At 36.2% G+C, this 26,384-nt stretch overlaps 1 protein-coding gene across 2 annotated transcripts in view; it reads right to left on the bottom strand.

Annotated features, from left to right (window-relative positions):
* Positions 1–6,147: 6,147 nt before the first annotated feature.
* The window catches only part of LOC136028858 (protein SGT1 homolog), a 36,628-nt gene continuing 16,391 nt past the window's right edge, over positions 6,148–26,384 (bottom strand). For both annotated transcript variants that reach the window (XM_065706794.1, XM_065706795.1), the window contains exons 2-5: positions 24,450–24,603; positions 15,873–16,080; positions 11,082–11,263; positions 6,148–6,344 (exon numbers count right to left, since the gene is read on the bottom strand). In XM_065706794.1, coding sequence (XP_065562866.1) covers positions 6,237–6,344; positions 11,082–11,263; positions 15,873–16,080; positions 24,450–24,566 — 615 coding nt within the window. In that variant the 5' untranslated portion in view covers positions 24,567–24,603 and the 3' untranslated portion in view covers positions 6,148–6,236. The remainder of the gene's footprint in view (positions 6,345–11,081; positions 11,264–15,872; positions 16,081–24,449; positions 24,604–26,384) is intronic.

Below are 26,384 nucleotides of genomic sequence, written 5' to 3'. Positions count from 1 at the left end.
TGACAAAAATATTGGAGAGTAGCTAGCCCCCCACCCAGGCCCTTTTTCCCAAGGTCGTCCGATCAAAAATTTGAGATAACTCTTTCATTCAGCATAGTCTAAAGATCTAATAAGATATCTGTCTTTGAAAATGATTTGACCCCCCCCCCCCCAAGCTACGAACTTGGCTCAATGCTTGCATATAGATACACACACACACACACATATATATATATATATATATATATATATTATGTAATGAATAAAGAAATCCCCAATGCAACAGCACAAACACACACAAAAGAGAAAGAAAAAAGACAAAAGGAGAAAAGGAAGACTGTTTTCCTACATTAGTCATTAATATAGATCAGTACTTGAATGAGGCCTTAACCCTACTCATCCATACAATTACATAGGTCAAACAGCATAGCCATACACTGTCAACCATAATGAAAAATCCATGGACAGGCAGTCGTGTCGTAAGTAATAATTTCTGTCCGTTTAAAGTTAAGTGTCGATCCTTGCTTTCGGTCGAAAAAAAAACTTGTTTTTTATTTAATTACAAAGGCAGATTTGACGCCCTTAACAAGTGTCAGAATAGGTTACACATTTTATTGTTAGTTTCGTAAGTATGCTATGTTTTATCTCAACAGCTTGAGGATCAAGTTGGAACTTTTATAAAATGCTTTTCATCAAGTTGGAACTTCCGAGAAAAGTGATTTCTGAGGGGGAGGCTCAAGGGAAATCATATTTGAAAAGAAAGCATGATAACGGTACAACTTAATCAGGACTGAACTTTCAAAGAAAAACCTTCTTTTATACAAATAGCCCGCAAATAAAGTCCAAATATAACGGCCTCACACACGGGACCCTTATCAAATAAGACTTCTGGATACCAAGCTCAAGTATTTGTAATACTAAAAAAAAGGTAAAGGATACGGCATTAGACTTTACAGTCCGTACCGGCGGTGCTGATCTCCGTTTCTTGGCCCTTCAGCCAGGAAATGCAATGGGGGGTTGGGGCCAGCCATCCTGTGCTTTCGCACACCCTTCCTGTTTTGTGATACTAGTAGACTATTAATTTCACAAAAATATTTCCAAGTTCAATCCTGATTAAGTTTGACTGTTATCATGCTCGAACGTTATCGTAGAATTTCTCAGGGATCTACACTTTGGCCGGTACTCTTTATTATTTACACAATTGATAATCGAAATCACTTCCCTTCAAACGATTACTCACCAATATTGTTTGCATATGATGCTGTAATTTAACTATGGCCGGGAAATAAGAGATTACGACTGGGCCTAAGAAGTGTTGCTGTAAATGTAAGGTCGCTCTGTTGGTCAATGGCGGCTTGGTGCTGCATTGAGTTGCTAAAAAGTAGTAGTAGTAGTAAATGCAAGGTCTCGGTTGACCGGTCGTCAATTAATCCTTAACCTAATTAGGTTAGAATTTATTATTTTTGAGACAAGCTTAAAGTCAGTGAACAATGTCTGATAAATATTATTATTGGGACTTCTTACTTAAAAGTTGTTTATAAATGTTGATGAAAACAAAAAATCCAACAAATCAGTTTTTCAAAGAAGTGAAAAGCCACATTAAACCAAAAACGAGCAGAAATAAATTCGCCTAATGTTTCACATTAGACAAAAATAAATTTCCAATAATAAAGATAAGCAACCAAAAACGAAAAAGAAATTATTTCAAATAGGAGTACGTTAACGGCCTATAAACCCCTGAAGACCAGAACGGTATTCATTATAAAAGAGGAAACATGCAAAATATATCTTGTTTTCAGTAAAGCGCAAATGTCGCTAGCCTTTAGAAGGCTTAGGAGCATTAACCGATCTCTATGTGGCGATTTCTCTTCGTTTTGGGTTTTATTTGTTTGTTTATTGTGATTTACGGTTGAATTATCATTTTACTTCTTCTCTGCTAATTTTTTATTTCAAGTAGCTCTTTTGTGTTCTTTGAAAATGTTATTTCTTTGAAAAGTTTTTCTTTTTTTAAATTAATTTCTCTTCGTTTATAATTAACACATCTTTTTATTTGTCAATAAAAGGAGTATTTATAAATCTTTTTCTGGTTAAAAAATTTGGCACCAAACTTCATTAATAGTTGTATCATAGAACTTCGGATGAATTGGGACAACGAATATTATTGAAATAAATAAACTGAAAATCTGCATAATCTTTAGACTTGTATAGAACGGAAGTCATTTTGAACCCGATCACGTCAAATCTTTAGTGTGGACAAATAGTAATCAAACATTTCACTATAATAATTGTATTGCTTTATTTATCGTTTTAATTCCTTGTTTGTTTAAATAAGTGCATTTTGAAGTTACCAGAACTAGCGCTCTAGTATTGCCTAATGAAAAGACCCATATGTCTTTAACGTAGTTTTATTATATAGATATTTTTCCCCTAGCCCCTTTGCATGGAAGGGGTAGTCTTAGAAACTTCGGAGCGAACCCACTCGACTGAAAATTGAAAGTTCTACTGCCCGTTTCAAGAGACAAAATTGATAGGAGGATAATTAGCCCACTCCCATATCCCCTATCACACATCCACATCCCCTATCCACATTCAGACGTGAAATCCACTTATTGTCGTTTTTGTTATGGGCGTTATGGGTAATCAATGCTTAATGACAAGAAAATTGTCATTTCTACTCTTTTGTTACTTTTTTAAGAGTCTTTTAGCTTCGGTTATTTTCTGCTAAGAATTTGATAACTATGAGTTATATATGAAAGTTCTTAAGCCGAACTGGCCACCCATTACAAAAAACAACAAAAAGAGATAAAAGAATGAAAAGACAACAAACGAGACTGCGGCCGCATAGTGAAAAGATGAAAGACTAAAACAACGCGGATATTTCGCCTGTATGTAAACTAGGCGTCTTCAGCACAAAAGAAACAGAGGTAAAAAACTAAAATAAACTAAAACAAATAAAACCACCATCAATATTAATAAAATACTATTGTCGCAAATGATCGACGTGGAGAAAAGAAGCTATTAGAGTTACTTCGGTGAGAACACCAAAGCAACTGAGTAAAAAATTATAAAAATTGAAATGGAGTTAATTATTCTGTTACGAAATAATCATCCATTTGCTATTCTTGAAGCAATTCTTTTTGGTCAAGTAGGTAATCTCACTTCCCTTATTGACTATTGGTTCATTTTTCAAAAGACGATCATAAATTGGGTCAATATTTAAATTTCCCGTGTCTCTGTTTATTGAAAGATTAGTAAACATATATTTTTTAGCTTCTATAGCCTCCCTCACCCACTGAGAATAATTTCTATCATTAGAAATAGCCGTGGCCTCATCAAATTGTACAAAATGTTCAGGATGAAAGAAAATATGTTCAGCCAGAGCCGAAACAAAAGTTCCGGAAGGTCTGCTTAATTCTACGGTTTTTTCTATTGAGTTGCGATGCTCAAATAAGTCTTTCAGGAAATTGTTGGTGAGTTCTGACAATATAAAACTTCCGACAAGAACAAGGAGTTTTGTACAACTCACTATTTAAATTTCCCCGGGTTAAATCCTTTCTGAAATTAAGGAAACTACCTATTGGTCCCACCGATTGGAAACATATATCAATGTCATGTTTATGTAAAATTCGTTTAAGCATTTCTCCCAAAACAGGTACATAACTTATGTACCTCTTTTGGGAGAACGGATGCTATTTGGGATGTTTATTTGCTTTTAGTTTTATTTTAGTTTTTTTTATCTTTATTTCTTTTGTGCTGAACAGGCCTAGTTTACATACAGGCGAAATATCCGCGTTGTTTTAGTCTTTCATCTTCTCACTATACTGTCCGCAGTCTTGTTTGTTGTCTTTTCATTGAGTTTTATCTCATCTTTGTAATTTTATTAGTTATATAGCTATTATACTCATAGAGCTGCTTATGCATAATTTTATTCCTGGTGGCGAGAAAGAGCAAGGCATTTTAAATCACTAACGCACGTAAGTAAGAACTTATTCCAAATGAAGGGGGGAAGTGTATACAAAATGACACTTGAAACGCAAGGATATTGCGGAAAGAATAACAAAAATTTGAATATTTTGGGCGAGAATGGTTCGACATTCCCCTCTGTCCATCGTGTGTACGTGCCCGCACTAAATTTAGATTCCCCCATTTTTATTTCTTTCCGCCCCCAGCCTTTAGTAGTGATTTGATAGATCCCAGGTTGCTGCATTGTTTACGGGAGTCAAAAACTTACAACTGAAATGCATGGACGCAGCAATGTATACTGGTTTCTGGATCCCAAAATTTGTAAAATGGCTCTATGCAGTCAGATATGTATTTTATGAAAATTAGGCTAATAAGATTTCTATCACATCTACTGCAGTTTTGTTCCCTCTATCTCCTAACTAAGCCTTTGCTGTAACCATGCCCTTCTGAGCCCAATCAATAGTGTTGTTTTCGCTCCAAGATTTGGAAACTCCTTAAGCTTCTATTTCGCATTTTCTCTAAATTGCTACAGAACAAGATTTTTATTGACTGAGTGGAAATGCGGCGATACATCTGCGTTAGTAGATAAATAACAATAACTCACTCTCAGGATGATTCAAGATATTTTTTCACCTTTTTAGATATTTATGAAAGGATATATTTAACTATTCATTTTTAAGCAGAGGAGACAATTGAAAACTTTCGTACGACCCTTTTTTATCGACAGAAAATCTCTGTTTTAGTCATTTTTAAAAATATACCATCTATAGCATATTTATATACATTAGTCCCAGCAATCTCTCCTAAAGAGTTCTTCAAACTTCTGAAGTATATATTTCAAATCTTAAAGAACAAGAAACTTTTATATTAACTAAGAAACTGACTGATAAAATTTTCCAGAATGAAGCAGATTGAAAACATCCTATAATATGCATATTTTTTTCTTTGTAGAGCATCACAAATAAAATCACAAAAATCCAGTGAAGAGAAACTAATGTGGAATTTAATCAAAGTTAGTTTTGAAATAATAGAATAGATATGTGTCATCAATTGATATTATGCTTCGCCGGGTCCTTTAGGACAAGGGTCTTCGAAACAGTATATATAAAAGGGGAGAGGATATAACTCTATTGAGCTCCTCATTTCACATCGAGCTTACTACTAACCTTACTTCCCGCAGCAATATTATTTTGGTATAAATAAAGGGTATATATAAGTATATATAAGGGTATATCGGTATATATTAGTATATATAAAGGGGACAACTCTTCTGAGCTCCTCATTTCACATCGAACTTACTACTTACCCTACTTCTCGCAGCAATATTATTTCGGCATATATAAAGGGTATACATAAGGGTGTATCGGTATATATTAGTATATATAAAGGGGACAGGATACAATTCTTCTGAGCTCCTCATTTCACATCCAACTTACTACCAACCTAACTTCCCGCAGCAATAATATTTCGGTACATAGCACCAATCACTTTAACATCCTATATGTTTTCCTCTGACCAAAAACTTGCAGATCTAAGCTCAAGGCTACCCAAAACAAGGAAGGGAGGTAGTTCCCATCAATATGGAAATTTGAGCCTTTGATGAACATTTTCATTAAGTGGTAAATATCTCTTATATCCCATTTTAACCTTTTCAGATGATTCTTAAAAAGTTTTAAGCGTCTTGTATGTTTTTTCCCCTTCTTCATGTTTTCTATAAATATAAACTACATTTGATTCCATTCTGATGAAACTCTTATTTCACTTGTAATATTTTTTTCAAATTTAACTCCGTTGCTTTTCCTTCTAGTCTTTTTTACAACTAACCATAATACGGTGTTCAGAAACTGCAATGAGGGATCGTGGGGCAATTTCTTCCATCGTTCCCATGAAAAAAACACCTTAGAAGGGAGTTCCCTGCCATGGTGGGCTTTTTGGGGATGTTTATTAGGAAACTCTTGAAGAAAAAAAACAAATTAATTTCAGGAAAGCGTCAACCTAACCTGACAAGTTTACACCTTGTTTGGCAATTAAAGTAACTTAACTTGCATCTAAAAATAACACGAAACCAGTTTTTGTTTGCAGAAGCATAAGCCTTAACACAGACGCTTTGTTTTCCACAATAAACTTTATATTTGAGCCTAAAATCCATTTATTCGTTAGAATGCTTTTATCGCATTCGTGCTAAAAAAAACAACAAAATACAACTTCAATTATACATAATTTTTATTGAAATAGTCACGATTGTATATTTAGATTGATAACACTTCGTCAAAATAGACCAGATAGAAGAGAAATTACTGCTCCCACTTACGGAATTCCATACCATCGGGGGGCTTCACTTCAACTTTGCCCTTTTGGACGTCAGCCCAATTTGTGCTTAAAACCGTACCTCCTGACTCCGCCTGCAAAGCAGAAGTAATTAATTATTTTAGATTAAAATAAATTTTTGTGTCTCAATAAATAGATAAATAAAATAAAAGGAGGACGTTCAACCATTATCAACCTTCTGACTTTGACTATTTTAGAAAAGTCGATCGATCATATACAAACTTTAACTTCCTTCCTTTGAACTTTAATAAAACAATAAAATTAGAGAAAACAATCAGTTATTTGTTATAACATCATTAAACAAATATTCATTATTAGGAGTATTAAAAAAGTGTTAACCTTCACTGAGAGACCTTTACCTGAAACTATATGGCCTTGTTAAGGAAGGCAGCATAGGCCTTTTCACACCTGACTTCTAAGCTATTATGATTGTTTTAAATATATATTTTATTTTAACGAACCAATAAATTCTAGCCAAGAATAGCACAAAATATCTTCAAAAATATAATTTCACTAGGGATCACAACTAACGAAATAATGCTAGTTTTTAATAAAAAGCGATGTGTCTAGCATGTATTGTTATTTATTTCTGTAATATTTCTCGGCCTTGTACCTCGTCACATGGAACAGATTGTCACAGAAACCTAAGAATCGATTACCGATCATGAATTTAAAGTTCTAATATCTTTTAGATATTAGAGGCGTTGAGAGGCATTAGAAAAAATTATCAATCCCCCCCCCACTTACGTAGAGGTCTTCAAGACAAGAACATAAAATACAATTTAAAAAAAATTCTTGCAAGATATCATGGTTGGAGCGTGAGACGCAACCGAGTAAAGAACGAAAAATTGAAAAAAAAACTATTAAGTGAGGAAAATCGTCATCTGAAGCGATTCAGGAATGGTAACTGAAATTTATTTTAATATCAATGGGAAGTTTGTTGCAAAACCAAATACATGTAAATTTTCGGTGATAATCGATAGGAGAATTAGCCCTGAGCCACACCATAGCCGTGTCTCTCAATAAAAAAAAGGTTCCGTGATCGACATACGGTTTTTCTTGATTTTAACATTACAGTTGTATTTCAGAAATAGAAAATATAAATGATCAGAAGCTTGTGCCATTAATAATTCGTTCCAGCCATTTTCTATTAATACGTCTTCTTATCTTTTGCCACATTCTTGTAATAGATAGAAAAACTACTGCTTTGAGCTTCCATAATTTTTGGTTTCAGAAAAATATACCCCAACTCTTGACTCGGATTGGTCAATCAAAAATATTATGCTCGAACGTTGAACATTATTCAACTTAAGAAATTATGAACGGCGTGCATAATTGGCACTGTAGTCGTGCGTGAATTTGGTCTTATAAACAATTGTGACTATAATGTTGCACGGGCATTACAGTTCTCAGACTTGCGCAATAAGGAAAATCCCTTTCCCGCACGGGAAGCCGTGATGCTTCCTTTTCCAGGTTATTTCAAAATTGCATCCAGCTGCAGTGACTTACAACACGTACAAAGGAGATGAGGAATTACCTGTAGATCTTGTCACGTAAATACCACGATTTAGGGTTTTCACCGTCTTTGCTAAGGTAAAGTCAAGCTTATTGATATTTAGTTATATGAAGTAAAACTATCTCACTAAAAGCAAAGTCCCTAAAATTTAAAGTACTGACGCTTTCAAACCTTTTGGCTTAAAGATAATGCAAAAAAGTATCGTGAACACTGGATCTCCACTGGAGCTACGATGTGAAAACCTGGCGATAGAGCAAGTCATGGCAGTCAAGTACTTAGGGAGTACAATCCACAATACTTGACCGTAACAACGAGAAGCATAACTCAGAATCAGCCGGGCAAATCCATCCTTCAAGAAACTGTCTGCAAATGAAACACTACCGGCTAAACTCTCTTTGACTCAAGTTAAGGCTGTTCAACAGCAACGTTCCCTTGACACTTTGCAATGAAATCTGGCAGTTAGACCAGAAACTTGAATAAAGACTACTCACATTTTAAACCATGTGTTTAAGACGCATTCGAAATGCGTCCAGTGAGCCCAATAACAACGACCACTACTGTACGAGAGAAGGCGTCTCAACCACTGAAAACTGAAGTGACCAAATACAGGAAGAGGATATATCTCGGGCACGTGATTCACATGTCCAAAACTACACAACCAAAAGTTGGCATCCGGTGGTAGCCATGCGATAGCAGAAGAGGAAGACGCTCCAAAGCACCTAAGTCGTAGCTACCGAGCTGACCTCATGACTCCAAATGTTATGTTACAACCCAAACGGGACGGACGATATTTGACTGCCACAGCAGGGATGACTGGTGACTCTGGTGAACCTGAATGCTTTAAACAGCTCTGGAGGCACGGGAGGATCTAAGGTAAGGCTTAAAATTATCCAGTGCTAATAATACAGATTCACTAGCGTCTAGAACATAGCAGTCTTTACTTGCTTGTAGATTCACTCAGTTACTTTACCCCTTCTGTACATGACTTTCTAACATACACGAAAATTGCGCTTTTATGGTGTACCGTTTTTTCTCGTATTAATAAAAAACAACATAATGACAATTAAAATACACAAAAAAAAATTCGTACTAAATAGTCTTTTACAGCATGAAAACCCTGCATAAAAATTGAAACAAAAACTAAATAATTAAAAAGAAACAAAAAAATGAGTGAATATGGATGGAACTGTGTCGTCGACTTCAACTTACTAAAAGGTGATGCGGGTCTAGCCTCCGTGATTCTTACAAAAAGTATCAACACCTGGCTGGATTAATTGGTATAACTTCTTATTTTGGAAATATATGTAATTCTTGCGTGGAGCCAAAAAATATGGTTTTCATATGTTTTTGAGGCAGAGGCTAATAAGATCTGAAGTGGGCTTTTCTAGTCATATCAGAGAGGACTAAATGAAATTGTTCACCTAAACTTCCGTTTCTTCATGGTATGTTTCTGCTTTCCAGTAAAAAGCTCCATTTAAGCAGGAAAGCTAGCCGGCTTAAAGTGCTAGCAGGCAGCAATTTCAGACTCAAGTTAGGCGAAAACTGAAAGCACTTACCGTGTGTGACGATTCCCAGGCCCTATCACCAAAATGTTTTCTTAAAATTTCACATAGAAATTTCAAACTCCAAGAAAAAAGTAGTGTCTTATATGTCTGGAAATGCTGCCATTTACTTTAAGAAGCCATTTGTGTTTGTGATTTCGCTTAAGTTCACTATTTTATCTCCGTGTTTGGGACTGAGGCAGAGAAGAATGTTACAAACTGTGCAAAACACAAGCTTTAATAATTCTCTCATTGCTTCAAAAATTGGGGGTTTCCCTGAGCTCCCTTCATCAAAGCAAAACAAGCTAAGGCCTGAATCGTTACAACAACAACTGGGGATAAAAAGGAGGTCATGATGCATCCACCCTGCCCCATCCTTTCCATCTCAACGTTTATCAAAAAGGTAGATATATTTGTTCTTTGTGAACAAGAAGCGCACAAAGATTTTGTATAACTGACGAGCAAAAGTGTGCGCGTAGCCACTTGGATACTCCTTTTGCAGGAGGGCAGCTTTAAACATCCTTGTTAGGATGTAGAGGAATGAAAGAAAATTCGATGTTTCAAGGCACAAAGTGGGCACGTGGCAATTCCGAAATCGTCTTGTCACTGCTAAGTCCTCAGCAGAAAGGTGAGCGTAGTTCCCCTTATTTGAGCAAAAACACTGCACAATTCTTAATCTGTATTAAGCGAGGACTAAAGATGGCTGTGGACTATCCAACACTGCCCTATCCATCTCCTGGTTTTAAGCAGAAAGTTGGACATATTACGCCTTGTCGAAATAAAAACATAAGAACAATTTTTAGTCTATATGATTTAAGGAATAAAGTGGCTTGTGTTCTCACCCCCCGGTCCCCTCCTTTCCAAGGCAAACTTTCTTGCAGACGGGGAGACATGTTGCACATTGTTTCAACCGAAATCACACGAGAGTTTTAAATCTATATTATTAGACAACTAAAGTGGGAAAGTTGCCCTTTTAAAACTCCCACCCATCCCCCTTCCAGCGGAAAAAAAGGCATGTTGCAATTAGTTTAAATCAATTACGTGTAACGGCTGTCAATCTGTATGATTTTAGGAACAAAGTTGGCCAGTAGCCCCTCTAAAACCTGACCTCATTTCATCATCAGATGTTTAGCGGAAAACCTACCAATGCAACCTTCTTGAAGCGGAATCATGGGCAAATTAGACAAGATGGCGCAGCTTTGAAATTATAAGTAGATTATCAGGTGGATGGACATAAAGTAAAATTGTTTTTATGCTTAATTCCAAAGGAAACAATTAATAGGCGTTATATTTTGAGGCAAATTAATGCAGCATTATCTTGTACATGCTAAAATTTTAGTTACCAATGAAAATTGTATTAAGTTTTATTTTTTGAGAAAAAGTAAAAGAGTTAGCTTGTTGAAAAATTACCAGTATTGACTAGATGTCAGGAAATAGAGAATTAAGCTGGGTTTAAGGAACGTCATTTTTTTTTTTTTTTTTTTAAACAAGTCCCCATGAGATAACAATGTTTAAGTTCTGCGGGGTTGACAACTGCGGCATTTTACCGATGGTGAAGATATTAAATGAAAGTGTTGCTTCCGCAACATTCATCAGCAAAGCCAGCCAAAGTATGCAACACTTAAATCTGTCTTTGCAGCGTAACCTTAGTTTTGGTTATATATGGTAGGAGTACAATAAGATATATTCAGCTTGTCAGTTAGGTAGTGTCCAAGTTGACTGTTCAATTTAGAAGGTATATAAAAAAAACTTACGAAAGATTTCATCATGGCTCGCTTTACATCATCAGGATTATCCTTATAAATCTTTTGAAAAAGCTTCTCTATTGCTGCTTCTCCTTCTTCCTCCTCCTTATCGGCTTCAGCCTCCACCCTTGACCAATCTACTTTTTTCTTGGAAGATGTAGGATACGCTGGTTGCTCCTCTACTGAGATATCTAAAATCAATGAATTTAATCAATTTTATTAAATATTTTTCAGATATCAAATTATTCTGAGGCTACATAAAATGGATATGGCCTTTCGGGAGTTTTCTACTTGTATTCCCTTTTGTGCGAATGGAATTTCGTTAAAATATATGATTTTGGCTTTCATAAAGAGTATGACTTTCAAAGCTGGCTTGTCATTGTATTTATAGATATAGTTGAGTTGCAGCTTTTCATCTGTTTCTATTGTTTCATGCCTACAAAATTAATAGAAGTAGAGAAACTCATCTCGCCAACCCATCAAGACCATTCGACTGATTCTATAGATGCAACACCCAGAATTATGAGCCTCAAATTTCATTTTTTTTCTATCACTTATCCTCATCATGGACTGAATCCTCTGACCATCCCTGAAAGCATCATGATCAAATGTTTCAGTCTACTTTGTATTTTAGTATGTAATTTCGGTAATATTTAGAACTAGTGTGTTTACGAGCTAGATTTAATACTACTACTAATAACTCACTGCAGCGCCAAAACGCTTGAGGCCAACACAGCTACGCACGCTCCTCCTCCAACCTAATCTACAAGGCCTCCTTCTTTACACCCTCCCAGGAAGTTCCCATTTCCTTTGAATCTTTATTTATGATATCCTCCCACCCCAGACGAGGACGACCTGCTTTCCGTGTAGCCCCAGACGGTTGGCCAAAAAGGACAATCTTCGGCAATCTGTCATCCTTCATCCGCAGAACGAGCCCAAGCCATCTTAACCTTTCTTTCATTATAGCCCTAGAAAGCGGAATTGAACCACATTTTTTTTAAAACCTACTCTTTGAAATACGGTCAGTCAACCGAGTACCCAGAACAATCCGTAGGCAATTTCTCTGGAAAACATCAAGTAAATTTTCGTCCGCTTTTCGGGGCGCCCATGTTTCAGAGCCATATTTGACCACTGTCATCACTGTAGCTTCCAATATTCCAATCTTGATTTGCAGACTTATCTTCCTATTCTTCCAAACTTTTATTTAACTGTGAAAAAACACCCTGAGCCTTAGCTATTCTACTTTTAACATCTTCACTGCTCCCACCCTCTTTATTAATAATACTACCAAGGTAAGTGAAGCTGCCCACCTGATCAATCTTTTCGTTACCCAACGTCAACTTTCCATCTTCACTTATTCCTAGCCATTCTATTCCTAGCCATTATAACCTATTCTAGCACCCTGAACTCGCAAAACCTCTAAATATTGATTCATTTTGCTCACACTTTCATCTAATATGCTTAAATCATCAGCACAATCTAAGTCCAGAAGAGTTTTTTCCTCCCCATTTGATTCCGTGGTCTCCAATTGCCTTTCCTGTGCTCCTTAAGACGAAGTCCATCAAAATGATATATACAAAGGGGGATAGAACACAACCCTGCTTAACTCCTGATTTAATACAAAACCAGTTGCTAACTTCATTTCCTACCTTAACCGCAGCAGTATTATTCTCTTACATAACACACATCACTTTAATGTATTTTTCTGGTATACCATATAAGGATAAGACCTTTGCTAACGCTCTTTTATCAACAGAATCGAACGCTTGCTCATAATCGATAACACTGAAGACCAAAGGTGTTTGACAACGAAGAAGTATCATATTACTAAGTAATTTGCTACCCACAGAGACCAGACTAATGCCTTGATAATTACGATACTCACTCTTGTCACCTTTCTTATACAGTGGTTTAATTAAGGTTTTCCTAAAATCGTTAGGTACTTCCCCTTTTTCAAAAATCATCTTCATAATCTTCAGTAGCTTATTTCTAACCTCAGAGCCACCATATTTAAGAAACTCATTTATTACACTATCAGCACCTGGAGCCTTATTATTTTTTAATCCTTTTAGTACTGTCGCTAATTCTTCCTCACAAAACAAATCTTCCTTCACATCAAAGGTATCACAGACTTTTTCATTTTCATCTATATCTTTTCCTGCAACTACATCTCAGTTTAGCATATTCTCAAAATGTTCCGCCCATCTCTCTTTAACTTTTTCCTTATCCCTAATTGTTGCCCTATTCCTATCTTTGACTGGGACTAGTCCGGATTGACCACCCCCTCTCAATTTATGAACATGTCAGAATAGTATTTTACTATTATGCCGTCAAGCTGCATCTTCCAGATCCTTAGCAATTTTATCCATGGCCTGCACTTCACATCTCCTTAGTTCATATTTTCATGCGTTCTCCACTTTCTTTACATTCCTTTTTTTTCATATGATTTACCACTCCGATAATTCTTGTACAAACCCCTTCTAATCTCTATTAAACATAAAGCTTTTTCACTTATATTCCTAGTTGTAGTCTTAAAAGTCTTCCTTAAGACACCATCAGCAACTTCACAAATCGTTTTTCTAAAATTATTCCATCCATCTTCCACATCGTCAAATTTTGAACTCTCAAGTTTAGTATTCAACTGTTCCTGGAAGGTTTCACTCAAAGTTTCATCCTGGAGTCTACCAGCATCATAACTTTCAGGGAGGTAGTTACCCTTCCGAAATTTCAGCTTTAAACTAACCTTAGACACTAATAGATGGTGATCTTTACTTTTAACAGCAATAACAGCACTCCTATATACCCTAGAATCTTGTATTGATCCTGCTAGTCTTCGGTTTACAATAACATAATCAATAAGGTTTGCTGTCTTACCATCACGTGAATACCATGTCAACTTATGGGCCATTTTATGACCAAAGATCGTATTGGTAATAACTAGGTTGTTATACCTACAAAATTACAAAAGTCTTTAGCCATTACTGTTTTCTTTTCCTACACCATATTTACCTAGGCAAGGATACCATCTATCCCTATTTCTACCAACCTGGGCGTTAAAATCTCCGTATTTCTACCACCATATATCTACCTGGTACCCTGTCTATTTGCTCCTGTACCTGTAAGTAAAATTCATCTGAGTCACTAGTGTTTCCGTCAGTTGGTTCAACAGGGGCATATACTACTATGATTGATACCCTGAACTTTTTAGTCATAAAATGAGCAATTAGTATTCTATTATTAATACCTTCCCAGCCTAAACAAGACTTAGCAGCTTCCTTATTCATTATGAGCCCTACTCCCAGCCTATGTACCTCATCCTTCCTGCCTGAGTAAACAAATTCTATATCACCTAGTTTCATGCTTCCTACCCCTGGGATATGAGTTTCTTAAACTCCTACTAAATTCAGTTCAAACCGCCTGAATTCATCAGTCAAAATGTCGATATGATAGTTTTGATCGATATGTAATTTTGGTGTAGTGTGTTTACTAGCTAGATTTACTAAGAACAGGTAAATAAAACAAGAAGCCAATAAAAGATCCATTAGTAAGAGAAGAAAATTATTTGGTAATAGGAATAAAGTGCCAAGAAATTCAAGAAAAATAGGATTTAGGGGAAGAACTGGGCTCAGAGAGCACCTCCCCCCTCCTGCTGTGTGCATTCCTGCTGGAAAATACAATAAAATTCACGATTCTTGTAAAGAACACATGCTAAATCAAGCTGAATCTGATCCAAATTTAACTATGAGAATTCAAAATCAAAACTCCACACCATATATCCAAAACAAAACATCAATGGTAAATTCACCCTAAGCAAAAGTTTAAGGGCCCATCTGGAAACTTTTAAGGATACCACTGTCTGTCTTCCGATGGTAGCCAAATATAAATTGAAAAGATAGAAACTTTTTTGTGCAGTTTTTCTTGAAGCAAGATCTCCGATTGGATCTTCAATTTTGGACTTCTTCAGCCTTTTATACACATCTCCAGAATTTTTGGGTGTAAGTTATCATGTCAAAAGACAAAAAGTGAATACTTGTATTTTGTGAGTCTTCAAAATTGTCTTTGTTTATATCTCACCTTTCCCTATTTTACCTTCTCTGTCACTTCTTCTTTACTCTTTTTTCGTTATTATTTATTATTGGTTGCATAGCTTGTCGTAAGCAACGCAGTCTAGCAAAGTCCAGTTTGTAAGACCGCAGTATTGCTGAACACTACTAATAAATTTAAAGTCACTAATCAGCGTTATTTAAAAAAAAATACACAAAAATTACCGTTTTGTCCATTTATGGATCACAAGACATCAGGGGATTTAGGGATTCCTTGGAATTTAAAATTTATGTTGAAATTTAATTCATAAAAATTTAGAAATGAGGGGGGGTACAATTTTCAATTTTTTTCTTTTATTTCAATGAAACTACCAAAAAAGGGCAATCTTGTGTGAATTGTGTTTGAGTGGATATGTCTTAGTATGACGCATAGTATACAACAAATATGTAACCATCTCCCTTGAGAAGATTTTTTTCTTTTCCATTTTCTTCTTTTTAATAATGCTTATTGACATTCATGTTTACCCCCAATTGAGACAATACATATCTCATGTTTTCCACACCCAATAGGTTCTTTTATGATAAAAATTAACACTATTACGTCAATTTAAATTCTTATTTTCCACCAACAATGTTACCAGATATATTTTTTCTCAATTGGTAGTTTTTTGTTGTTGTTAAAAATGCCAGTTGATAATGACCATTGATTAATTTAATTGATTTAAAACTGGAAATGCACTCAACAGATCAACATTACCTGAGGACTTCATGATAACGGCAGGTTTTACAGCACTTTCTTCCTTTCTTTCAAGCGTGTTCCAGTGAATACCCTCTGCTTTTTTCAACTTTACTTCAATTTTAGTTTTAGTTACTTTGAAAGAGCATTGTTCAGGCTTAATTGGATGACAAGGCACTACAGAAAACTCAATTTCACTTCCATCCTCATTTTTTATTGTTGTTCGAACCTAGAAAGCAAGTTTTCAGCAGAAGTTGTAAAAATTAGATAAAGGAAGCAAGATAATAATAGTAACATAACATTTTGACGAAGTCATCGAAATAGTCACCGCCAAATTCAACAATATATTTGACCGTTACAAACTGCTTTAGAAATGATTTTTTATTTCAAAATGACGTTGAAGTCAATTGGGTGTTTTTATCATCATAAACATCACTGGCATCATCTTTTGCATTACTGTATCCTTTAGAATATTCTAATTTTCATAAAATTGACTAACATTGCTTTACTCGCAAGTGAATTTTGAGTAGTTTTTACTTGCATTTATGAATTGCATTCAATGAATTATTTATCTTTTAACTCGTTTTTCTTTCCGATACCCAGTACAAGCTTCAGAGGGACCTCATTCGATTGGAAATTGAAAGTTCAACTGCTCTTTTGAAGAGTCAAGAAGGACTGAAGGCAACTAGCCTCCCACCCATCCCCTTCATAGCTGTTCCTTTAAGACGTGCCGTTAAAATTTAAACTAACTTTTTTTTTTTCTTGAGAGTACAAAAAGCAAAAAGTATTAAGATGAAACATTTACGGGCTTTTGAATTACGTCGACAGAAAATATGTCTATGAAGGTTGTCAAAAGGGCGTATCTGCAATACCTCAGGAAAGCCTAAGCGTATTAAGTAGGAACTTTTAGTGCATATACATGTACAAGAGGATGTATAACTTAACCAAACTGCACTAACTGCGTCAGGATTGTCAAAAGAGCGCATGTGCAATATCTACGGAACGGCTGAGGTATTAAGTTGAAACTTTCTGGGCATACTAAGGGTGATTTTGAATAAAATCAAAAGGCGTTACGTGCAGTCAGGCTATCAAAAGGATGTAACTACAATATCTCAAGAACATCTGAGGGGATGAAATTGGAATCTTTAGGGAATGTCGAGGGTGATGCCGAACTAAATAAAAAGACAATTTGTGCATGAAAGTTGTCAAAAGGGAGGATCTGTAGTATCTTAGGAAGGGCTAAGGGTATTAGGCCTAATTCGAAACTTTTCAGACATGCTGATGGGGGTGTAAATGTTAATCAAGAGAATGACCATGCAGGCTGTCAAAAAGACATCTGTAAAATCTCCCGAACAGCTGAGGGGTATAAAGTTGAAACTTTCTCGGCATGTTGAACGAAATCCAAACACACTATGTATAGCCAGGTTTTCAAAAGCGTAGGTCTACAATATCTTAGAGATGGGTATTAAATCAGAAATATCAGAAAATTCAAGGAATGCAGAGGGAAAAATTGAATAAATCAAAAGAACTACGTGCATCAATATTGCCGAAAGGGCACATTTGCAATATCTCAGAAATGACTAGAGTTCCAAAGCTGAAACTTTCGGTGCATATTAAACTAAATGCAAAGACACTAAGCATTTGGACAGTAAACAAGGCGTATCTGCAATATCTCAAGAACGGCTAAAAGCTTTAAGTTGTAGCGTCCAGGTAGCCGGGTTGTCAAAAGCGTATATCCACAATTAATATTATTATCATTTATTAAGAACCCGTCTATGTACAAATTAAAAAAAAAAAAGTTTTTTTTTAATGAAAGTGAGGAGCGACATTAAAACTTAAAACAAACAGAAATTATTCCGTATATGAAAGGGACTTTTCCTCCTCAACGCCCCGCTCTTTACGCTAAAGTTTGACTCTATCTCTTAACATCAACTTTTTGAAAACAGTGAATTTTTCTCAGGCTCGTAACTTTTGATGGGTAAGACTAATCTTGATGAAACTTGTATACTTAAAATCAGCATTAAAATGTGATTTTTTTATTTAACTATTGGTATCAAAATTCCATTTTTAGAGTTTCGGTTACTATTGAGCCGGGTCGCTCCTTACTACAGTTCGTTACAACGAACTGTTTGAAAGAAAATGACGAAGTACTACAAAGAGAAAAACAAACAATGAGTTGTTATCATTTGTTAGTTGGAACTACAGGCCGTTCATTTCCATATCATTTCCTGTAATTTTGTCACAGTTTAGCACATTCTCAAAATATTCCATCCATTTCTATTCAACACTTTTTATACCACTTATTCATGCCCCACTCCTATCTTTTACTGGGAACAAGTCGAGATTGAATACTCCCTCTCAATTTTTGTAACATGCCAATACATTATAGTTTACAATATAAGTCTTCATGTAGTCTTGCAAGTGCGAACACCTCTTTCGATCTGTTGGATTTTAAAGCCTGTTTTGGACTTGTATTAATTCAGTGCTGTGAACTTGAATTAATTCAGTGACCGCAGGTAATTCAGTTGTTATTTCATAATATTTGCTATGGCTCAACTTGACCTAGATTCAGAGTGAATATATTTTTTTGGATTTTTAACCTGCATTAATTCAGAGGGTTAAACTCGGATTATTTCAGTGACCATAGATAATTTTTGATTTCACATAATTAAGAAGCGTGCTGGGAACAAGCAGAAGAGGGGAAGGAGCCTCCCGCAAGCGACGTATTGTACCTGCCGGTATTAAGTTACCCGTAAATTGCTGGGAATAGTTGAGGGGGCCCTTACACTTCCCTTGTTCCTAGGTTCGTTCATTCATTGTAAATCATCCCTGTGAGACAATTTATTCCGAATTAATTGACGCTTGATTACGAGCTTGGCTCGCACCTGAACTGATTTTCGGACTGGTTACTGCGGCCTGATTAGCAGCGAAAATGGATAAAAATAATATCGTTTGGAATGCGGTATTGAACTTTGTGTCGAGGTCAATGCTCGCTGGCATAAAACACCAGCTGATTGTAAGCCGTGCTGTAGAATTCTTCAGTAGAGATGACATTCTAAGTGCAAACGAACTGTTGCTGTTAAAATCTGGTCTATCGGACCCCTTTCGCAAGTCTCTGAAAGATGATGAAAATGTTTTTGATATAGCTAAATTCTTTGTCAAGTTAGCAAAGGAAAATCGTGCCTTGCCTACCTTCGTTATTTTTGAACCTACAGAAGTCCCGGCTTGTATGGAGGAGATAAATGCATGTATAACTACTAAAGTAAACGACATGTGTCGTCGTTTTGACGGCTTTATGGAACGTATTAACAAATATCGAATCTGCATGTGGCGAAGCTCTAGACGCCACCAAAGTTGAACTAAGGCCTGGAAGGAATGGTTGGCGCATGGCTGCAGCTCACAAGGCTACGGCGGAAAAAATAGCACTAGCGATCAAAAATAAAAATTCAGAATCCGATGCCAAAGTAAAAATCTCTTTGTACATAGGACTGATTAAAGGGATTCCTGAACCCCTTGACGCAGAGGTCATTCAAAGTCTAGTTTCTGGAGGTGAGAAAGCCGAACAATGTGGAAAATCACGCGCATTCAAGCTATTTTCCAAGCCGTGAATCCCTTGATACTGTCAATGAAAGTGGGCTTTGAAAGTTTCGGAATTCAAGAATTCGTCTTTCTTCCGAAACGTTGCAACAACTGCCATGAATCTGGCCACATAGCGGCCCAGTGTAAAAACGTATCGAAGTGTGCTCAAAATAACCATGGTGCCACGAAAGAAAATCCCTGCCAGAATGCGATGCGGTGCCTAAGCTGTAAAAGCACCCGACACACATGCTACCACGCTAGCTGCCTATCTAACAAGTCAGCGAAGTTAATGACCTCAAACGCCCAAAATGAATGAATTTTATATTGACAAGCGTTTCGTCTCCTGGAATATGAATGGTAATCTTAGTACGAAAATTACCGTGCTTGAACAGCTCTGCCTCACCGAATAAATTATTAATCTCCAAGGACATTTTCTGTCAAACGACAGTAGAAATATATTCGGTGCCTTACCCTCACACATGGTCCATTTTGTACCAGCGAAAAAACCTAAGAAAGGAGGGCGCCCTTCGGGTGGACTTGCTACGCTAATAAGTGGGCATATCAACACCGAATTGTTCGCTAGTTCCGACCATTTCTTAGCAGTTAGAGTTGGCGAGACTGTTATAATAAATGTGTACCTGCCCACCGACTACAGAGACGATTGCTCCGAAATGAAGTTTGCTCTAGCCTGCAAAGAACTGGGGAAATGTATGAATAAAATTAATGCTTCTCATCTCCATTGGATTTTATTGGAGGACTTTAATTGTGATATATCCAAAAGTGAAAGCTCGCGTTCAGCTCTTCTGCTTAGTCTGATTCCAAATGAAAGTGCTCTTGTACCGAAAGCGGGTGACTTCACGTACATTCACCCTACCGGATCAATTCCCTAACCTTGATCATGTCCTTGTATCTAGTAGTATTTTTAGTAGCTCATCAACAGTAGATGTGCTCCGTGAATTTTTTGTTTGTGAGCATTTACCGCTATCGTTCCGAATCAGCGCACCATTTTATCGAATGCGCGCAAATCGACCTTTAAAATGGAGAACAATCATTGAATGGATTAAAACCGATTTGACTCAGTATCAGTACTGGCTTGATAATCTACTTTCGAAGACAAAAAACCTTTTGACTTGCTCCAAACATCAGTACCTAATCCCTCATCTGAAATTCGTCTAAAACTAAATATGTACTCGTCACATATTTCGCATGCGCAACTACAAGCGGAATCGCACTTGGTCCCTCGATCCAGAGTCCGTACTGGGTCACAAGTTAAGGGCTGGTCCGGGAACCCATCCATTGTTTTAGCCTGCCAGAAGGCCAAATTTTGGATAGGCATATGGACAGAATACGGGAGACCAAATAACGGCATAGTGAACCAAATACGGATTTCCACAAAGCACCATTTTCCCAAAGAACTGCAAAAACATAGAGCCGCTATTCGTTCTGATTTTTCAGAAAAGATAATGAGTAATCCGACGCTTTTGTGGAAAAGTTTGACCCGCAATCAGAGTGAAAGAAACGCTCCGTCAGCTCATATCTCTGCTGAGTCCTGGCAACAGCATTTTTTGAAAGAGTTTCCATAACCAGATTCCAAAGTAGAATATCCCCTTAAATGTGATCTCAATCGGATACTGTCAAAAAAGACTGTACCCACGTTTATTGTTTCACTGTCTGATATTATGAATTCTGCGCAAAAAATTAAGAAAACTTTTTCGAGGGGTACGGATAATATTTGTGCTAACCACATTCTTCTTGGAAGTCTCCTACTATTTTGTCACCTTGATCTCATGTTCCAAATGGTATTCACAACTGGAATAGTTCCAACCTCGTTCTCTGCTGGTCGTCTTACTCCTGTTCCAAAAAAAAATCGCTGAATGAGTGTTCTTCATATCGCCCTATTACAGTTGCTACTACTTTCTGCAAGATTTTTGAAACACTCGTAATGCCAGAACTTACAGATAAATGCTACATGCCGCCATATCAGTTTGGCTTCCAAAAAGGCCTAGGGTGTGCCCACGCGCTAACTGCACTATCGTCAATACTTATAGATGCTGATAAGTATGGTGATTCGCTCGTCCTAGGGAGTCATGATGTAAGCCATGCTTTCAACTGTCTGATTCACGCACAAATTCTCCTGGAGCTATAAAAACGGGGAGTTGACACGTCTACCATTCGTGCTTTGTATGTAATGTGTAACCAGCTTGCTGTTGTAATCAGGCTACCTGGTGGGACCATAACACGTTTCGTTATTCCAGTCCGTCGAGGCGTCAGACAGGGTGCCCTTATCTCTCCAATTGCCTTTAATAACTGTATCCTGAACGCTCAATCCAGCGCAGTTCTTTCGTATATTTTAAAAGGGATTGATATGTCACTTATCGCTTATGCAGATAATATTTTTAACCCCAGTAGAACAGTAGAGTCGTTCGAAAGAAATTTTGCTATTTTAAGTAAAGAATATGCTAAGATTAACCTTACATTCAATAGAGAAAAATCGGACATAGTTCTGTTCAACTGGGTTGAAACTCGAGCAGAATTTACTATTAATCTCGACGGTGCGCCAGTTTCCCCAAAATCACAAATGAAATATTTAAGGCTTCCTATCGGTGACAATCTTAGAGCAACTAGAAGGCTCTTGATCCTTCATTTTCAACGTCGAACAGCAACTGCATACGGAAGCTTGGTAGCAAACAAACTTCGACTCAACCGAAAACTGCTAGCGAAAGTTTACAATGCTTCTGCACTCCCGAATTTACTGTACCTTCCACCTTTTTGGCGTACGTTTACGATAACCGAGACGAAGGAGCTTCGGCGAATCTATTTCCGGTATGCCAAATACCTGCTTGCCCTTCCACCATGGTCAAGCAATTCCTGGGTCATTAAAAGATACAGCATCATAGACCCGAATGCTTCTATCAGAAAAAGCATAGAAGCTTATAATAGTCGAATTGGTCGGCACCCATGGAGCGCTATTTTGATTCAATGAATGTTTTGCTTTCGTATGTTTTTAAGAAAGGTGAAGTGTTGCAAAGTTTTTTGTTTAGTTTTTTAGGTCATTTTCTTTCCTCTTTTCTTTTATTCACATTATACTCCGTTTTTCGTGTGTATTATAATGGGTTATAAATAAATTCAATTCAATATTTACTATTATGCTGTCTGGCTGCATCTTCCAGACCTTTAGCAATTTTACCCACTTCAAATCTTGTTAATTCGTATTTTAATAATTTCTCTACTTTCCTTGCATTCCTCTTATTCTTGTAAGATCGATAACTTAAATACTTCTTGTGCAAACCCCTTCTCTTTTCTACCAAGCTCAAAGCGTTTTCACTAATATTCCTAGATGAGTTTCTTGATTTTCTCCTTAATCTGCTACTTCACAACTTTTTGTCGAAAACTATCCCATCCAACTCTTACGTACCCAAATTATAGACTAATTATAGACTAAGTTTCAGATTCAACTGTTCCTGGAAAGTTTCTCTCAAATTATCAACCTACAGCCGACCAGAGACACAATTTTCCAAAAGATAGTAATCCTTCCTGAATTTCAACTTTAGATTAACTTTAGAATTTACCATATCTTTACTTTTAGCATCAATATTACCACTTCTATATACCCCATTATCTGGTATCGATCCTGAAAGTACAGTTAGATAATCAATAAGGTGGGCTGTCTTACCATTAGATGAGCACCATGTTAAATTATGGGCCATTTTGTGACTAAATACAGGAGCATGATCAAATACTGGATGTACCTTGGATATCCAATAGAGGCTTTGTGCAACCCTGGGCCAGTTTTAGTCACTAAGACTGGCCTATTTACCCCACCTCATTACATATTCACGCCTACAAATATTATACTACAATGAAGAGGTAACAAATGATAGACAACTTAGCTAGGAAGAGGTTTTTTAGCCCAAATAAGTCCACCAAAACAGACAAAACTCTGATGAACTATCCATCAATCAGAATAGCAAATGCAGTGTTAAAACCCTAAATAAAATCTTTGAAAAAAAAATCCGAAACTGCTTGGGATGGGCTGTGAATGTTCAGGGTAACTAATTACATATCGTAAGGGACAAGGTTTGGGTTTGACAGGTAAATATGATGTAACGATACCACCTTTTAAAATATGATTAATTCTCCTGAATGACATTTTCAAGCCCGATAAAATAAAACCAATTTTTTTTAGTCAAAAGATGTATTACAAGTAGTCCATTGGTTATTCCAGACTGTAACATAAAATTCTTCAGTTTTAATTCTTCAGATTAAACACTAAATTCCTCAGTTTTGGAGTTTATCTTGAACAAATTTTCAAAAAAAGACAAGAATAAGGGCTTGCCTTGAATACAGACAATTCAAGATATACCAAAATTAAATATAAAAGCAATCCAGAGGAAAGGGCGTCTAGTCATAAACACTTCTTTCTGTTTGGAAATTTGTATTGCCACCCATCAACATCTAGTAGCAACTCTGTCAGTACTTCTTGTTTCGAAAGCTTGTAAAAGTGACGCTACAGAAAAATGACTTAAGACATAAAAAATGACAAAAAAGCAACTCCTTTCAACCCCTACATTCTTGATTGTGGTGGTTCTCCAAGAGTACCCCATGGGTCATAGCTGCTGCAACAGTTAATGGAACCATGCCACAGGAGGTTTATTATGCAACTTCACATGATTTATCACAGGTTCATGGCCAACATCATTGTAATGAGATCAGACGATATTTTTTGGAAGAGATGGTGGGATTCCGCATTGTGTTTGGATATGGGTTGAATATATTCTGCTAATCAAAATATTCACAGTGTTCGAAGTTATATTTTCTAAGAGAAACTATGAAAGGAATGAATACATATTTAAGATCAAATTCCAAGGCTATATATTAACCTTTTTACATGCTTCCAATTAAATATAGACAATATGATTGAAGTGGGAAGCTTATATTATTGGTCTTTGAAAACGATATTCAGCATTTCTAGACTAATTAGATCGATAATAGTTTTGCCAAAGCAACGAACATACTTACAAAGTCAGTCTGAAATTCTGCTTCAAAATCAGCATCTGACTTGTTTTTCACCATCAGTGTGATAACGACAAATGCATCTGTTTGATAGAAATCATGTCGAATGCAGGTAGAAGCCATTCCTTGTATGTTATCGCATAAAAGCCTTCCAGATCAACTGGAAAAAATTGCACCTGATTAGCTACTAGCCTGAGGGTTGGTAACTGCAAATTTTTGAAGTTTATAGTCTCAATCTACAATAACTGCAGTTGTTATAGATTTTAATTATGTAGTATAGTGTAGTTGTAGTTATGTGTAACAATAACCGTCGATAAACAGCCTCATAACAGTTAACTTATGTGAATTCAGGCTTCGTGGAGAGATCAAAGAATTTTTTCTCAGGGGGCGACTGAGCACACTTAAAAAGTGCAGAGAGAAAGAGACAGACAGATAAAAAAGGAACAAGGGGAAAAAGAAGGGTCATTAGGTACAGGACTATCAATTTAACATATCAAATAAACGTATACAAATAAAGATTATAAGAGATACCCATGCCAAAAACAAGCTAAGATAGAATCAGTTAAATCAGTCTTAGAGTACAAAATCACTGTTTTAAGAAAATTTCTTCGCTTCTTATAAATGATCTACTTGGATACAAAATTTCATCAACTACTTCAAAAAACCATAATATCCAGGTCTTGAAAAACACAAGACCAGTACCATTTAGGTGATTTTGAATATGGTTGTCGACGTTGATGGATTGCGTCCGCTTGAGATAAGTCCATTCAATTTGGCTCGTTTGGAGCTAGTAGACGAAAGTAGAAGGATTGATGATTGTACTGTAGATGAAAGTACAAAAACAGGACACTAGCCCAGTTGAAATTTCTGAATCGATGCCTAATGACTCTCTTACAGTTTTCCATTTGAGTTGTCGGGGACTGCAAAGCAGTGTAGCATATTTAAATGAACTATGTATGTTTTCTGGAATTCAAACATTAGCTCAAACTGAAACTTGGTTACAGAATCATAATTTTAGCTTATTAGAAATAGGTAATTATCGATTGTGTTTCAAGAATAGGAAAATTTGTCAGCATGGTGGACTGGTTGCTTATATTACAAAGGACTTACTAGTTATAGAAAGAAATGATTTCAGGGTTAATACAGAAATGTAGCAGTAGTAGTAGACAGGTTTAATAGCAAAAACTTGACAGCTGTCGCTGATTTGTGTTTTTTTACAACATATACAAAATCAAGCTACACTTGTAAATATAAATAAAACTATAAATATTAACTCTTATTATACATTTTGACGAAAACCGGGACGAAAGAATTACCATATCGGTTTGTTCTTGCTTTAACGGGAACTAACTTATCTTGCTTCCTCGTTCTTGATGGTAGAGGTTGATCAGAAATGGTATTTGAGAGTTTGGTATAGGAGGTTAGCAAGGAAACTAAGGTGTTTTATTTGGTTGTTGTTTATAGACCTTCGTCAAGTAATATTAATGATTTTTTCATTTTACTAGAAGAGCAGTTGGACATGATTAGGAGTAGCAACTTACCTATATTTGTGTGCGCTTATTTCAATCTTGATCTAATTAATTTTTTTATTAATCCAGAGGGTAGCCAGTTTTTAAATATTATGCTGAGTCATGGGTTGAAGGCTACGATTACAGTCCCAGCAAGGGTCAATATGAATTCAGCTTTGTTGATTAATAATATTTTTGCTAAGGTCAGTTACCATAATGCAAGTGCGATATTAAATGAAGTATCTGACCATTTTGGGATATTGACAAGTGTTCAAAATATTTTTAAGTAGCAGTACTGGGTCTAACACCAATTCACAAAATAGATATAAAAAAGTGATCATTGATAATAATATGCTCATTCTTTCTAAAGGAATGTTAGAGAAATGTAGTTTTGAATTTTTCAATAGTGACGAACTATATATTGATGCTAAGT

The sequence above is a fragment of the Artemia franciscana genome, chromosome 7 (assembly GCF_032884065.1).
Source record: "Artemia franciscana chromosome 7, ASM3288406v1, whole genome shotgun sequence".
Lineage (NCBI taxonomy): Eukaryota > Metazoa > Arthropoda > Branchiopoda > Anostraca > Artemiidae > Artemia > Artemia franciscana.
This window is presented reverse-complemented; position numbering and strand designations above follow the sequence as displayed.